Raw genomic sequence first — 18,386 nt, forward strand, 5'->3', positions numbered from 1 at the left:
ATACAACTTAAACACTGATGGCATTTGAAAGGTACGTAGGAGGATGGGCAGCTGCGCTTCGTGATGACCAAGGAAGAGTAATAGCTGCAAGTCATGGAAACTCAGATATGCAGAACATAGCACTGATAGAACTACAGGCGGTAGAGAGAGGTTTGGGGATGGCAATGAGAAAGGGTATTAAAAAAATCGAGGTACAAACTGATTCAACAAATGTAATCTCATTTTGAACAAGACCAGCAAGTATCTTTGGGCAGCAAAAAAGATGATACGGATGATCCAAACTCTCAAGGGACAGCTAGAACACTTCAAGATAACTCATGTTTACAGGGAAACTAAAAGATTAGCAGACGCTTTAGCAAACAATATTCCTGCTGTTAGTTATATAGATTTAGTGCCAAGCTCTTTTTCTGAGGATGTAAAAAAAAAAATTTATGAAGATGCTAGTGGTAAACAATATGTACGGTTGTAACAAGCTTTTCCTATTTATGAAAAGGGGTAGGGCACCTCTCTAAAAACCTTGCTTACCAACCAAAAAAAAAAAAAAAAAAAAAAATAGTTAAATGATTTTCTAAAACATAGGCAATGGATTCCACATAGACCAACCCTTAGAAGTACGCAATCTCCATTCTTCTAAGGGTTGGAACCTTTGATTTGGAAAACTTTTTCCTTCTATGGGTGATTTCTAATTGTTTCGAGCTGCACCCTTCTCTCTGGTTGGAATAGCTACGATTAGGAGAGGAGAGGCTAGATTATCTAGAAATAGAGCTAGACCTCTTCACTAGATTTGCCTACTTACAAAACAAGAGGTGGAAGATCTAGGGAGGCCAAACCATGGGATGGTTTGCAATTTGAATCACTTAATTTCAAGCATCTTCTATTGGGAGGATCACTTTCGTCATAGTGATTTTTCGTAGTAGTTTTATAGCTTATATTTTTCTGTCATAGCATTTAGGAACAAAACCTAAAAAGCTAAAAAGCCAAAAAGAAAAACCATTCTCTCACCCTTTCATAAAATTTCTTATTTTTCCTGTACTTATAATAGAGTTTCTCAATACATCAATAGTTATGTGATTTTCCAAAAACAAAATGGGCAATGGATTCCACATGGACCAACCCTTAGAAGTACGCAATCTCCATTCTTCTTAGGGCAGTTTGATGATCAGTTATGTGTTACTAAGGGTCACCCATATTACCATGATATTCGTACGAGACATCTTATGTCTTGCACACTAAATCCCCCAACACACATAACTGAAGCCACAGTTTGATTGGATTAGGTTCAATAAGAACCGACACAAAAGTTGCCTAAGATCACCTGTTAGGGGTTGTTTTCAAACTTCGCTTTAGAAAATCACAACTTTTGTATGAGTTATCTTTATACCATCTCTACGTAGTTTTTCAAAAACTTGAGGATATAAAAATTAAAATCTTACGTAGCTTAGGACTAAGGACTCATCCTTTGCAAGACAATCGCTAAGCACAAAAGCCTCAAAAGACCAAATGGCTCAAATTCCCAAAGACATGGGCTTAGGCCCAACAAAGCTTGTTCTAATGCACTAAAAGAAGGCACAAGAATGTTCTAGATTATGTTACTTGTTGGATAAGATATGAGAGGGGTAATTATGTACATCTCTACACATATATAAGTGTAGAGATGCCCACAAAATAGGTATGTTGGTTAGGGTGATTAGTCCTCAAACGATATGGGTACCACGCTCATCGAGCGTGCATATTTGCTACTACAATATATATCACTCTTTCTTAAATACTAGCCACATACACGCACATTGTGTGTTTTGTTTAAAATATAAAAAGGGGTAAATTCATCAATATAATAAAAAAATAGGGGTAAAACAGTCAAAAGAAAAGGCACTACACATTTTATTATAGGGACCCACCACAAAGGATGAAAAATCTAATGTAAAGTGGGATAGTGACAACTCACTCAATTCATTTACAATTTTACCCCTATCCCAAATTGCCATTTATATATATATAATTTATTGTTGGACTTTAAATTTTTTTGATGGAGTCAAAACCGTCATAAAAAAGTGACGTTAATGTTGGATATGATGGTGACAACTCACTAGCCGTCACTTGCATGTTTACTGTATCTCAAATTTTATACAACTTTTTATATATAGTTTATTGTTAGGGTTAAATTTTTTTTGATGGGGCAAAACCGCCACAAAAAAATGACCAAGAAGAGATAAATACAAATTATTAAAGGGCCATTGTAGGTGAGGCCGGAAATTTTAAAATAGTAGAGATAATCCCGGCCTCACCTACGATTATAGTACAATGATTTAATTTTTTTATGTTTATCTTCTTGGTCACTTTTTTGACAATTTTGCCGCTATAAAACGCTAAACTCCAACACAATAAATTGTACAAAAGATGGATGGTATTAAAATTCGGAGGACAAGGGTAAATATTTAATTGAGTTCGAGTAAGTTGTCACATCACATCCAACTTTATTAAGTGACAATTTTTCCATCATTAAAAATGTTAAACTTCAACAATAAAGTATACAAAAGATAACAACAAAATTTTGAAATAGGGGTAAAATTGTAAATGAATTGAGTGACTTGTAAGGGCATCTCCAATGGAGGGTTTTAATTGTTTAAAGTGTAAAATTTACACTCTAAACGTCAAAAACATGTTTCCAATGGGTGGTGTAAATCCCAGGTGATAAACTAATAGCTAATAGAGGGGGTGGGGAATTCCCCATCCGGCTATTAGTTAATAAACATCTCGGGCGTCACTTGAAGTAACGTCCCAATTAAAAAGAAATTCGGACGTCACTTAAACTCACGTCTGTTTTATTTATTTTTAGAATTGTAACGTTTCCAACGGGTAAAGACCGTCATTTATTGGTTGGCCCAGTTTTAATAAACTACGGACGTTACTCAAAGTGACGTGCGTTTTATTTTTATTTTGTTAAATCCCTTGCGACGGACTTTGACCGTCGGTTTTTCTCAGTTTTTTTATTTTACAAACTCTTAAACTTTGTTGTATTGGATACCATTTTGGATGTGGAAACTATTAATGTGTAAGAGGGGCCATAAAATCCAAGTGACACCTATGTGGCACTTATGTGGAGGTGTATATATACACTCTCTATTGGAGATACCCTAAGTTGTAACTTGTAACCATCCTATTTTTACATGGGTTTTTGTCCTCATGGTGGGTCCCTATAATAAGACACGTGGATCAGACCAATATATATTATGTTTGGGTAAGAATTCACTCAAACACACTAACAAATATGTAAGGAAGGATGTTGAGAGAAAAATGAGACTGTGCCTTCAATGGCTGCCTACGTATCCAGAATATGTTTATGGAATCAAGTCCCTAGTCCAGTATATATATATATATATATATATATATATATATATATATATATATATATATATATATATATATAGGAGGGTTCTAGGGACATATTTTATATTAACACGTAAACAAACTCAAAATGGTTAGGGTATTTATAAGTTTTGAATTAGACTAATTTTTTGTAGATATGATCTCCTAACTATTCTAAACATTGTCACAAATAATAATAAAAAATTAAAAAATTCCAAACTTTCCAAATTCGAAATATCTGGGTCGTTAAAATAAGTTCAAAGTTGTCAACAAGTTTTAACTAGGTTAGAGGTTTCCAAATGAGCCAAATTTTGGTGGAGTAGCTATCCATAGTTAGTAGATCATATCCACAAAATATTAGCTCTTAACTCATCTTGGAAAGGAGCATGGTATAAACCATGGTATAAAAAATCATGGTATATATAGAAACCAAATATAATATAATGTGAAAGAATACCTTTCGATTTACCAAAAGTCGAGGAAGAATTAGTAGCAGGTTATCAACCTGAATAGTCCAGTATAAAATTTAGTTTATTTAACGTTGTTTCCTATCTAAATTTACTAGTTTTTTCATTATTTGTAACAGTTCTTTATTTGGGTGGTTGGAATTTATCTATTCCGTACATATTAATTCCTCAGCTTTTTGGAATAAATGAAGTAGGCGGAGTCTTTGAAACGACAATTGGTATCTTTATTACATTAGCTAAAGCTTATTTGTTCATGTTCATTCCTACCACAACAAGATGGACTTTACCTACGATGAGAATGGATCAACTATTAAATTTTGGGTGGAAATTTCTTTTGCCTATTTCTTTAGGTAATCTATTATTGACAACTTCTTCCTAACTCTTTTCATTGTAAAGGCACAGGATATTCTAGATTCATAACTTCTCTCAAACAAAAGAAAGAAACATCAAATTATTTATAGATATTCAAGATATGTTCCCCATGGTAACTGGGTTCATGAATTATGGCCAACAAACGGTACGGGTTGCAATGTATATCGGTTAAAGTTTTATGATTATTTTATTCCATGTGAATTGTTTACTCATAACTATTCAATAACCTTATGATAAATGGATCACATCAGAACGTTTCCGCGGCTGATTCCACTTTGAATTTGATAAATGCATTGCTTGTGAAGTATGTGTTCGGGTATGCCCTATATATCTACCTGTTGTTGATTGGAAATTGGAAACTGATATTCAAAAGAAACGATTACTTAATTACAGTATTGATTTTGGAATATGTATATTTTGTGGTAACTGCACTGAGTGTTGTCGAACAAATTGTTTATCAAGGCTGAAGAGTATGAACTTTCTACTTATGATCGCCACGAGTTGAATTATAATCAAATTGCTTTGGGTTGGTTACCAATATCTATCAATAATTGGAGATTGAAAACATCTTCATATATATATATATATTGATGGTTTCGAAATATTATATTTATATAAAATAATATAATTATATTTTGAATAAATATATTTGAATAAAAATATTAAATGAACCTTTCAGATAGAGAAATCGCATTCAATTAATTAAGTATATCTAGATCAACCGGAACCCCATTAGATTTAATTCAACTAGGAACGTATCAATTATAAGGATAACTTCTTTTTTTCCCGGTTTGGTCAATTAATAGGGTTATGAAGCATTTCGACTTAATTTATCATTTTTTTTTACATAGAATGGATTTACATGGACCAATACACAACTTTCTTTTAGTATTTTTGGGATTGGGTCTTATAGCGGGAGGTCTAGGAGTGGTATTACTTACCAATCCAATTTTTTCTGCCTTTTCATTGCGATTGGTTCTTGTTTGTACATCCTTATTCTATATTCCATCAAACTCCCATTTTGTAGCTGCCGCACAACTCCTTATTTATGTGGGAACAATAAATGTACTAATTGTATTTGTTGTGATGTTTATGAATGGTTCAGAATATTACAACGATTTCCATCTTTGGACTGTTGGAGATGGAGCCACTTCACTGGTTTGTGGAAGTATTTTTTTTCCCATAATTACTACTATCCCAGATACATCATGGTACCGGATTATTATTTGGACTACAAGATCAAACCAAATTATAGAACAGAATGGTCAACAAATTGGGATTCATTTAGGCTTTCGCTATGGGCACCTTCAATTTCAAGTTTGCCATTGACCTAAAAACATGTTTTGTGTTGGGCACCCGCCCAAATATATCAAGTTAACCTGTTGGCAACCTCTTATAGCCATTCTCCCCCCATATTTAAAACTCAAAGTTAGGGTTTACATAAACAAGATGAATAAGAATGATTATAGTCAAACATTTGCAAATTTCAAATAATATCTAGTTTTAAATATAAACTTGTTATTTTCCATTTTATTTTGTGCAATAATTGTAAATCAACAACTAGTTTAGGGTTTAGGGTAAACAAATTTCGTACCAAAGTCTCATGTAAATTATTCTTAATAGCTATCTTAATTTCAAAGTTTACTCAAAATTTCTACAAATGTTTAAAATTTTGTACAAACATTAATACAAAATTCGGTGATAATTTGGTGAATGGAGTTAGAGAGTGCTTGAAAAAAAAAAAGAGACACGAAGGCTGAAACTAGTTAGTACCGGTTTCTCGATTCTTGGTGAATTGGGTGGGGGTGTACAGGACTTTGCGTAGTGCTCAACATAAGTACAGACCTCGGCCAAATTGGGTCGGGGTCTGCCCAACACAATTTGGGGGGTGTCAATAGTAGGACCCCTTCATTTATCAACATATTTTTTTTCTTCCATTTAAACTTATTTCGATAATTCTTTTAGTTGCCTTGATAAGTGCAATTGCTATGGCTTGTTAGTACTAAATACTTAGAAATAATAAGTAATTGTCTTGCTATGTCTTATATAGGGGTGACTTTGGATCGGATCGGATAAAGGGTTTTCGGAAAAAAATTCAATTTTTTTCGAATGGCAATATCCTTTCCAAATCTAATCACATTATTTTTCGGATGACAATTTTTTTTCCGAATTCGAAAAGTTCGGAAAATCGAAAAATTTTCAGACATTTCGGAATCCACAAAATAAAGAAATAATAAATCGGAAATTTGAATTATATAATCAGATTCTCTTTTAAGATAACCATTTTTTATCCAGTTAATACATTCATTTAGCAATTATTTTGAAATGCATTAATTCAGTAAACAACTAAACAACTTAGACCTTTTAACACGTTCATTCAGCAAGCATTTTCTTCGATCATGTTAATGCATTACTTCAGTAAATAGAAAGATGGGAGAAATTGAGACATGTACTAGAATGACAATATTGATTTTTTAAAGTTGTCAGAGAGACAATGTTCTACTTCTCTAGGGTGTTTATTAGTTTGTATTTTTTTTTTTTTTTTTTTTTGCATGCAAGTAGGATATTTTATTAATAATAGATTATAAAGAATACAACTCTGACAAAATGGGATTACAACAGACTCTAAGAATCAAATCTGTAGAAAGTCCGGTGAGGACATTCTAAAGACTTAATGAAAGGAGGTCTATTAGGACTCCAAGAGAAAACTCTTTTACTCAAAGTCGATCCATGTTTTGCTGCCGCATTCGCACCAAAGTTTGATTCTCTGAGTGTATGTGAAATTTTCCAGTCGATAAGCTTTGAAGCTCTATACCATCTTGCTATCAGCCACCATGGAACCTCACCTCCTTTGAATGCAATAACTACGGCCATTGAGTCATGATAAGCATCCAAAATGTAATACTAAACCCCGAGAGACATAGCATTTTAGTTAATTATGTGTTTAATAATCATGAAATAATTATATTTTCATACTTTTGCAGGTTTTCACAGTTAACGTGAATATGATGATAAAATATGCATCAAAGTACGGGAATACTGACATACTTGAAGTATTCCCACTCAGCCCCAGTGAAGCCTAACAAAGCCTGACTAGAGCCGAAGATTCCAAAGGGACAAAACCAGTGCAGAACGGGTCCACGTGTAAAGAAGCAGCAAACTTCCGAAGCTCACGTCTTTCAAACTTGGACGCCGATTTCGACAAGTGAAACTGCTAGAGCAACCTGGGCGACGAGCTCTACGCAAAGATAGAAAGTTGTAAAAATGCCAAAATTTGAGCTGCCACTGGACACAACACGGGCTCGGGACCCACTCTACGAGCCCACAAGACATAATGAGTCATCATGCATCGACAAGTGGAAAGACACTTGTGTGCCACCTTGCAAATTGGAAAAAGACAAAACAAAAATCAATGCATGATTTGATGTTGCAAATGAAGAAAAAAAAACAAAACAAATTAAAACATGAAAAGACAAACTTTGTAATGGATTGTTGCAAATTGGAAAAAAGACAAAACAAATAAAGAGGGGGCTTCACATGGGAGGGGCTATATATTTGAAATATGAGAAGGGGACCTAAGTTAGACTTTAGCTTTACATTCCTGCTTTCATTTCCAGTATGTGTTTTTGTATTTCCCTTCCAGTAGCTTTTCATTCCAGCATCAAGTAAGTCTTTTACTTTAATAAAATTCATTTCTTTTCAAGTTAAATTCATGTTCTTCATTTACTTATTTATTGTATACAGCAAGATCAATTAATCATCCAATGACCATGAGCTAAAATCCTCCAGGGGAGGGTTAATGATGCTCATGTGAGGATCAGGATTGATACTTTAATGTTCCATAATCACTACTTATGAATTAGGTGTAGATTATGCATCCGGTCCCAAAATGATTGAGACTGGCCAAGTTTAGAGTGTTGATGCTCCAGAATAGTCTCGCGCGAGACCCAGTTTACACTAGGTCTAGTCTCATGCGAGACTCTATGGTGGCAGTTAGCTATCTGGTTTGTCCAGTTGATGTAGAATCGAACTAGGAGCTGAAATGATATTCTAGAGATGGAATATTAGTTCAACTCTTTATGCTAGTGAGATGAGCTCAGAGATGCGTGCATCTCACTAGGGATCGATACTCAAAGCCGTCTCGGGTTTGTCTAACTGTTAAAACTGATTTTGCATGAGTACGGTTAACCCTTTTCCTATATTTTTATCCCTATTTATTTTACGTAGAAATCAATCGTTATTATTTTACGTTACTTGCATTACTGTTAATTTATCTAAACCTGAGAAATAACCTAAAATCATACTCACTAAAAGTTGTAAATCCAGTTGTGAACCTTGCCTAGCCCTAAGGTATGGACGATCCTTTACTCGAGTTATCCTACCAACCCACATGAGTAAGGTAACTTGACTAATCAAATGTTTATGGACTTTGGACTTTGGACTGCAGACTTTAGACTTCGGTCTTAAGAAGGACAAAACCATAAATTACCGTTTATCAAGTCACTCTCAATCCAGAGTTCATGCCAGCCTTTATCCACGGCAGCTTCAGCAGCCAAAACCACTACCAAGCTTTCTGCCTCATAGTTTGTAGTAACCCCTAGGCCTTGTACTAAGACACCCATAATTTCCACCTTGTTGTTTTTTAAGATAATTCCCGCACCACCATTGCCTGAGTTTCCTAAGGCCGAACCATCTGTGTTGGCCTTCACTACCACAATATCAGGTGGAATCCATGACACTTCTTTGATTTTGTTCAATGGCCTCACTCTTCTTTTAATGTTCAGCTGGTTTAGAAGCTGAAAATCGATGGTAGAGTTACTCATTGTTCCAGTTAGCAGGAGACCAACTATACTTACCCCTTTAAGAACTTCGCATCTTATTCTCAGAGGATTCATCTGCGCATCTTCGAAGAAAACCCTATTCCGAGCTTTCCATAGTTGAATCATGAGGTGGACAGACGCAACATTCCAAAGCTCCCTTCTAATTTGGTTGTGTCCTCGTCCTGCTTCTATGACCGATTTTAAGTTAATGCTTGTGGGCTTGACTCTAAAATAGTTTGAAGCATATTGCCACAGCGTCCTAGACACCTCACACTCCCAAAGGATATGATTTGCACTTTTTGAATCCTTTTTACAGAGTCTACATTGAGAAGCAAGGTGAATGCCCTTCTTTTACACTTTGTCATCTGTTAGTACCATGCGGTGAATCAATTTCCAAACAAGTCCAACTTGTCTAGGATGGATGTTTCTTGCCCACACCCACTTATGCCAGCTTATCTTAGCTTCTTTTTTCCTAATCACCTCGAACCCAACCTTTATTGAGAAAACACCATCGTGAGAGGTTTTCCAAATTTTAGTATCATGCTCTTCACCTGTTGGGGGGTTTAGGTGGTTTACATTGATGCCCACTTTCAATAGAACTTCTTGAATAGGAGCTGCTATGTGGCACTAGTTATTAATGATAAGATCTGACACCTTTGCAGAGAATTCCCTCCAGTTTATACCTTGTACAATATCATTCACTGCTATTCCTGCCCAAGGTTCCTGCCACACATTGATGCTTCTTCCTTTTCCCACAATCTACCCTAGGAAAGGCTTCATTTCTGTTAAAGCCCAGCCAGACTGATGAATGTTTGTGGTAGGTTAAGTAGTTGCCATCTCGCATTGTGAATTTTTTCTTCATGAATCTACTCCACTCAGTCTCCTCATTCAGAAAATTCCAAGCGAGCTTCATAAGAAGTGCAAGATTTAGCTTCTTGAGCCTTCTAATACCGAGGCCCCCTTCATCAAGTGGCTTACAAACCTTCTCCCATTTTAGAGTGACTCCCTTTCTCACCGTTGGATCCCCAGACCAGATGAAATTTTTGATGGCAAGTTCACATTCCCTTATGCATTTTACTGGCCATTTATACACTGACATGTTATAAACTGGAAGACTGCTTAATATGGACTGTGCCAGAACCACTCTACCTTGAAAAGACAACATCCTACCAACCCATCCACTGGGCCTCCTCCTGATTTTGTTCACCAAAACTTGTATTCTTGCTTTAGTAACTCTACCTTGGAATATGGGAGCTCCAAGGTACTTTTTTGGCAGTTGGTTGAGCTGGAATTCAAATAGGGATGCAGCTCAATGCTTCTTGGAGTCAGACATGGTTCCCAAGTAGAGTTTGCTCTTTGAAGGATTAAAAAACTACCCAGCTGAAAACTGGTAAAGATAGAGTATCTCTTTAAGAATTTTAAGTCCACAAATGTCTCCATTTGAAAATATGAATATATCGTCAGCAAAAAGGATGTGCGTAGGGCTACAACAATTCCCAGCTGTTGTCATACACTTAATTTTCCCCATATGGAAGAGCCAGTTTATACCTCTGCTTAAAACATCTTCTGCTATGTCAAAAAGGATAGGAGAGAGTGGATCACCTTGCCGCAAGCCTCTGCCAGCTCTAAAGAAACCACAAGGACCTCCGTTAATCAAACAGAGATATGAACACTTTTTAGCAGAGTAGAGATCCATGAGCACCAAGTATCATTGAACCTAAACCTTGAGAGGACTTCAAGAAGGAACTCCCAACTGAGTGAGTCAAATGCTTGGGTGATATCCAGTTTCATTGCCACATTTCCACCCCTTTTCTTTAGTTCCAGCTCATTCATCATTTATGAAGCCAAAGCAATGCATGTTGTTCTTGTTCTTCCTTTAATGAAAGCTAATTGCTCTCCACTTATAATGTTGCTTATGATGTGCTTGATTCTCAAAGAAAAAATTTTAGTGATAATCTTGAAGAGAAAGTTGCTTAAGCATATAGGTCTGCAATGGTTAACTGTAATGGAGTTGGCTATTTTTGGCACTAGGACAAGCAAACTAGAATTCATACCTTGAGGGAGAGTGTTGTCCCTAAAGAATGAAATGATAGCTTTGCTGACATCTTCCCCTATTATACTCTGTTAGCATCCATGGCAAACACAACATCTTTGACCTCATCAATGGTGGGGATGGCAGTGAGAGTAACATTTTCCTCAGCTGTAACAAGCTTTGGAATGAGATTTAACAGGATTGGGCTTATGTTAACTTCTGAATATTTATATTTTTCCTCATAAGCCTCCACAATGAATTTCTTGATCTTTGCCTGTTGCATCAGCGTGTTTCCTTGTGCATCTTGGATCTCCACAATTTGAGATTTATCCAATATCATCTTTGCTGTGGCGTGGAAATATGTTGAGTTTGTCTCCCCTTCTAGAGCTTCAGTAACTCTAGCTTTCTATCTAAGAGTCATAATTTCCACATCTTTAACAGCTTGGATCTCTGTAGCCTTTTCCACCTCTAGATTATGTAACTTAGAGTTAAAAGGATCTTGTTCCTTCTCTTGGAGGATGTTCTCAAGCTCATCCTCCAGTGTTTTGAGATGTATTTGCGTATTGCCATAGACCCTCCAACTCCATTCCTTAAGAACTAATTTGAGTCTTTTCAACTTTTTTACCACTATTCTCATGGGAGCATCATGCAAAGGCTCCCTCCAACTCCTTTCTACCACTTCTCTCAGGTTTTCATGTTGAACCCATGATTGCTTAAATCTTAAGGAAATGTTTGAACGTTTTGGCATTTTTGTATTCCAACCAACAATCGGGCAATGATCGGAATGTCTTCTTTTCAGAATCATACTTCGCCGGCTGATATCCGTAAAAATAGTAAAATCCTAAATATTAATGTTAACAATACTAATACGTAATCCTACCATTCTTACGTTTAAATCAATTCTTCTTACTCTCAAAACATAATCATGCAATATAATGAGTAAGGATTCGTTCTACTCTTAACTGTCTAGACTTAAATTGAATTCAACTAATCAAACCCAAAAGGAACAATGGTGAGAGTAATGATTTGATGTGAAATTTCTATACTACCATTCCCAACACAAGAACAATAATAAGAACATGTCATTATGGAATAAGTAATTAACTTTATAAATCTAATAGAACAATAAGAACAAGATATGATTGAATGAATAACAACTACTTATTAATCTAATGAACAATAAAAACAATGATTCAATACTCAAGAAATAAACAAATCAATTAATGTAAAACTAAATAATGTAAAACTAGATCTGGATCTAAAAACTAATCTCTAATGGCTACTTTCTACCTAACCTAATTTAACTACCTAACCTCCTTTTTTTAACAAAGAGTCAAACTTTTGTTTTTATACTTTCAGATCCAAAAATCGTGCATGGGCTTGGAGCCATGTTTTGGGCCGGAAAATCGGGCCCAAAACCCAATTTCTTTAGTCCAAAATGGGCTTTTCAGCTGCAGTTGGCTTCGACAGATATTTCATCCACAAACACGTCTATCTAGTATACCACCCATTACACCTCTAGCTACTATTCCACACACACCACCTGATATAATGGCTGAAGAAAGAGAGACTCCTCTCTCTGACTTCTACAAAGCCTTGAGCGATAGCCCCAAATCTTGCATCGCTCTAATGAATGGGGGGGATTCGAATCCCCAAATATTTTAATTTGTTACCCGCTTTTTCATGGTTTAGACCATGAAAAACCTTATCAACACATGCGTAGGATTGAACAAGTCCTAACAACATTCCACCATCCCACGGTTGGTGCGGAACAAATTAAACCGAGGGTATTCCCTTTCACCTTAGCCGATAAAGGCGGCCTTGGTTAACTTCCCAAACGCTAAAACTCGTGGACTCATGGGCTCAACTTGTTCAATTGTTCATGGAACAGTTTTACCCACCATTGAAGACAGATGAAATGCTTCACAAGATTCATTTCTTCAGCCAGAATCCTCATGAATCCTTTTTAGAGGTCTAGAATCGTTTCACTGATCTTCTCATTGAATGCCCGCATCATAATCTTGCGAAAGACACGCTTGTTCGTGCTTTCTTCAAGGGGATTTCACATTATCATAAGGAGGTTCTAGATATCATGACTGGGGGTAGTTTTCTTAGTAAAGGAGCCTTGGAGGCTTATAAATTCTTAGAAGATCAATCTAAGAAGAACAACAATTGGGGAGGTTAAATATGATCCCGAGCTTAAAACTCTTATCGATGCCCTCACTAAAAAGGTAGATGCCATCTCTGTTCAACAACAACCCACTCCAGTCATGAACATTAACTCTACTCGTTGTAATGTCTGTTGTAGTCTTGAGCATTCCGATTTCTATTGTCCTCTTGTCTATGCACAAACACCACCACAACCATCACACTTCAACTAGTTAACTCAACATCAAGGACAAGGGAACTTAGGTGACCAGAATAGAGGTTTAGCACCCATAACCAAGAACTATCAACATCAAGACATGAACGCTCAACAAGCTTTAATTCCAATACAACCATCTACAGACAAAGTAGTAGTGACCTTGTTGGAGAAACAAAATCAAATTATGCAACAAAACTCGAACTTGATGAAAGAGAAAGATGATCAAAACTCTAATATGATGAAACAAACGATGCAAATGATGCGTCTTTGTGCCAAAAGGTTATTGACATGTCTTCTAACCAAAATAATAACCAAATCGGCGTGTTTCCAAGTCAAGCAAAGGCCTAATCCTAAGTCAACAAACACCGCCTTTGAAATAAGCGATTTTCTTGTGATGGTAATATAAACCAAGGGGACCTCTGTGCACTCACTACCCTTCGCTCGTATGCAGTAGTTGATAACCAAGTGACTATGCCTAAAGATTACCCAAGAAACTAAAAAATGATACCATACCAAATACTATAATAGAAACTCAAGACCCTACAACTGTAGAAGTACCAGTTAAACCACAACCAAAAGGGAAAATATTACAAGACCCAATAATAGAAAGTGAAGACCTTACACCTGTAGAGGTTCCAATATGGACACCTAGATGGAAAATGGCTAGAGATAAAGCAAAGACTAATAATACTTTTATCCTTTCTGCTAAAAATAGCGATAAAGCACCATATCCCCAAAGACTAGTTGTGTTTAAAAAGGACGAGAATTTTGATGAGATTAGGGAAGTGTTTAAAAATTTGACTATAAACCTACCTTTTCTAGAAGCTATAAAAAGTCTACCTGGACACGCTAAGTTTCTAAAAGAGTTGTGCACCAAGAAGAGGAAAACTAACATACCCCACCCCACGAAGCATTCTTAACTGAACAATATCCCTCTTTATCTGAACATAATGGAATTGTTAAGTAGAAGGACCTCGGTCGCCCTATCAGACAATGCACCTTAGGTGATACCTTCATAACAACTGCTTTATTAGACACGGGGCGAAGTGTTAACTTACTCCCTTTTTATTTATATAAACAACTAGGTCTAACAAAACTTCAACCAACCAAAATGACTTTGCAGTTAGCCGATCGTTCTATTAAGTATCCCAAGGGTGTAGCTGAAAATATTCTCGTTAAAGTTCAGGATTTTTACTATCCAGCCGACTTTGTTATTCTTGACACAGAAGTTGCTCATGATTCCATTCCCATCATCTTAGGGCGTCCTTTCTTGGCAACCACCAATGCCCAAATCAATTGTCGGGATGGCTCAATGACTCTTTCTTTTGGAAATCTTTCTGTAGAAGTTAACATGTTTAGACAAAAATAGGGACAACTAGGTTTGCCTGTAGAAGGGGAAGTGAATTCCATTGAGAGTTTTGTACCTCACATTAGTGGGGCTGACACTTTAGTCCCCACACTAGTAGATGCCCCTCTTATGGAAGAAGACAAGGATCACAATTTCTACTCCCTAGACGTAGATAACATCAAGGAGGATTTCCTTCAACTCTTTTTTGCAACCCTTCTTTTGTCGCCTCAGCGAAGTTCTCTCCTATTGACATCCATTCATCTCTTGACGCCATGACGGAAGAAGAATTTTTAAGCCCTCTCTATCCCAAGTGATTCTTCTTACCCACCTATTGAGGAATGTCTTGCATATCTCAAGGCCTCGATGATATAGACCTAAGAACACTAGTTAAACACCATTCACCCACCTCACATCCTCATGTCACTCATTCACCTTCCATCATGAATGTTCCTCGCCCTCTACCTTTTCAAAAACCATTGAGTTTGTATTTTGACCTTGGCGTTTCTCCTATGCTTCATAACTATCTAAAACCAACTGGTGAAGAAGTAACACCCAAAGACAAGCCACCGACACTTTTTCATTTTTTCCATTTTTTCCTTCTCAAAATTATCCACATCCTAACGTATCTTCCACAACCATCAATTTTCTCACGTTCATTTACTTGGCATCCCCTTCGTGAGGAGGACAAAGAAGAAACCAGATGCCTCGATTAGGTTTTAGATCTATAAGGCTTTGTTCTCATTCCACTAAGCTACGCCATAGGAAATCTTGGTGCTTAATTACGTTTTGATGGTGCATTCCATGTTAATTATTTGTGGAAAGACCCACAACTTTTTCGATTGTTGATATATGGTAAACTGCATTTTAATACATATATATTAGATAAAGTCTCAAGTATCTGATTATAAAAGACTCATTTTATTCTTGGGTGTACTCCATTCCAATCTTATGTTATGGGAGTGCACCATTAAGGCAATCGGACCCTCCTTTTGGAGTGAGTGGTTATAAGTGTCGGATTCTTAGTCTACGTTTCATGTGACTCACGCATTTATCTCTTGCACTTTTTCTCGTGGATTGAGTAGTGCTTCTCTATGGAGTGAGTTTCATTTGTATTTCTTTATCGTAATTTTGTTTTGTTTTTCTAAAAATCAAACATATAAAAACTAAATAAAATAAAAACATAAACATATATTAGTAAGTCTAGGGAATCGACTTTAAAAGACCCAAGTTTTAAGACAATAATACCAACTTTTCGAGTATAGGCCAAACAAAATTTTCAAACTTAAAAAAAGAGTTTTCCAATTTTGTTTGGGGGTGGCGTATTTTGGTATTCATTTCAAATCATGTTGCCACCCTAAGCCTGTCATGTTTACTCCAGTAGAGTTTGTGTTAGTTAGTACGTACTAGTTTAATTGTGCTTCATATTATCATATCATCTTTACAATATTTACATTGTGTAATCGCCAATTTTTACCACGTTTCTATGGTAAATTCTTTCCTTATCTCTTTACACTTTGAGGACAAAGCATTCGATTGTTTGGGGGGTGGGATAGAAACAGTTGCAAAAATTAGACACTTTTAGGATGTAAATTACACACTTTTATTTATAAAATGTTAAAAATTATAAAAATTAGTTAGTTACATAATTTAATTGTGCTATTGAATTGTTTCATGAACCCCTTCTCCCAAATTGTTTGGGGTGGTATAGAAACACGATGTAAATGTTAAGCACATATTAGGTTGTATATTACGATTATTTGTCTTAAAAATAATAAAAATAAAAATAAAAAAAAAAAATAAAAAGTTTATGCTATACAATCGAGGAATATTGGTATTGTTTCTTTCTCTATGCTCTTAATAATCTAGAAGTCTCAATGTAGCTTTTTGCATTAGAATAGTTTTTAGAAACTTAGGTTAATATGTAGGTAATAATCTTTGCATCTATCTATAAATATATTACATGAGTATCTATGTTTGTTTGATAGTAAGTTTTCAAATCTAGGCTAGAGTACTTATTCTACAAATCCTGAGAGAATATAGCCTAAAGCCTTATATGAGTGAAACATTTGAGAAATGACACAAGGGAGAAGTATATTCCGAATAGAGAAATCACACGTCCACTTGCTTGACCATTATACCATGTCCTAAGAGAGAATTTAGGCCCTTTTTAGATCGATATAGCTAGAAATTTTGACCTAACTATATTTTCCGCTAGTCGCCCCACTGAGCCTTTCATTAGCCCTTCCATAAACCACAATTCCTTTACCCTGTTACAAAAACAAAACAAAATATAAAAAAAAAAAAATCAACCTACCCATTTTACAATAAGTCTCTGAATAGGATGAGTGAAGAAAAGAGAAGAGAAAAACCTGTGTAAACAGAAATTAGTTAGTTGCTTCAGAAAAGAAAAAGAAAAGAAGTTTCCATCCTAAGAAAAGAAAAGAAGATTCCATCCAAAGAAAAGAAAAGAAAAAGAAAAATTGAAATAAAATAAAAACTCCAAAAATAGAATAAAAGGAGTCGAAAAAGTTTAAAAAGAAAAAAGGCTAAGGATGGAAACAAAGTGTAGAAGCAAAAGAACAAGGTTTTCTCTAGTTACGTAATATGAAGACCCTATTATCTCATACTTGTCTTTTTGAATATCCGTTTCCTTCATTCTTAAACTATCTCCTAATCCCCGCAACACCTAATAAAGACCTCTAGCTCAATTAGGAATAGGTTAGTGGGATAGTAAGTGGCAGATGTGTTTGATCAACTTGGGCTTCCTTGTGTGTCATTGAGATTGTAAGGTAAAGTATGCCCACCGCACACCGGGAGTAGCAAAACTTGAGTGGAAAAATCAGAGTGATTTTTGTCTTGACTTTTATGTGAGAACCTACTTAAGGACGCTTATTCCAAAGTTTAGAAACGGACTCATATTTGCATTTCATAGCATTACTCATTGTATATATGTTTATTAAGTAGATGATTGATTATTATGCATATATTAGCTTAGGTTTCGACATGATTATTCTGTATTCATTGCTAGTGAGATGTATAGATAATTGAGACATAAATAAGGAAACAATAGTTTTATTTCTTAATCGTTGTAGTATAGATGAAGTTTGTGAGTACCTTCATGGAAAACTCTCACGAGGCTATAACTTCGGCCTACTAGGGAATTCCTAGTGGTTTAAGGCCTTGTTGCATATGGTCAATGCAATCGCGACTCAGTAAAACGCAGAGTAGATAGAACTCCATTTTGGTCACTTATTCTAATTTCTCATCTTTGCTTGAGGACAAGCAAAATGTTGTTTGGGGGTGGTTTTATAAGAGCCCAAAACTGTAGTTTTAACCCCTTAACCATCATACTTTTTAGACTAATTATGTGAGTAATAATTAAGAGTTAATCGCGATTCGTGTTTTATGCATTTCAGGCTTCAAAGTCCATTATGTGTAGAAATGTGCCACTTTAGCGAGATAAAGGAGCAAAGGTCGGTTGCTAAGGAGTTCTGTGAATAAAGGCCAAGATTCAAGGAGACAAAGCCTTTGTAAAGCCCGGTCAAAAGCTGAAAAGTCAACGCGCAGAAGCGATTGCACAAGTCGTGAGAACTTAGAAGGCCGTATTTTTAGACTC

The 18,386-nt window shown here is 35.8% G+C and overlaps 1 protein-coding gene across 1 annotated transcript; it reads right to left on the reverse strand.

Moving 5' to 3' along the window:
- Positions 1–7: 7 nt before the first annotated feature.
- On the reverse strand, positions 8–9,028 carry LOC147493896 (uncharacterized). Its single transcript, XM_086567971.1, has 2 exons — positions 8,695–9,028; positions 8–84 (listed from the first exon to the last, which is right to left on the reverse strand). Exons 1-2 carry the CDS (start codon positions 9,026–9,028, stop codon positions 8–10), a joined length of 411 nt encoding a protein of 136 aa, XP_086424097.1.
- Positions 9,029–18,386: the final 9,358 nt, after the last annotated feature.

This window comes from Coptis chinensis, chromosome 6 (genome assembly GCF_015680905.1).
Source record: "Coptis chinensis isolate HL-2020 chromosome 6, ASM1568090v1, whole genome shotgun sequence".
Classification (NCBI taxonomy): domain Eukaryota; kingdom Viridiplantae; phylum Streptophyta; class Magnoliopsida; order Ranunculales; family Ranunculaceae; genus Coptis; species Coptis chinensis.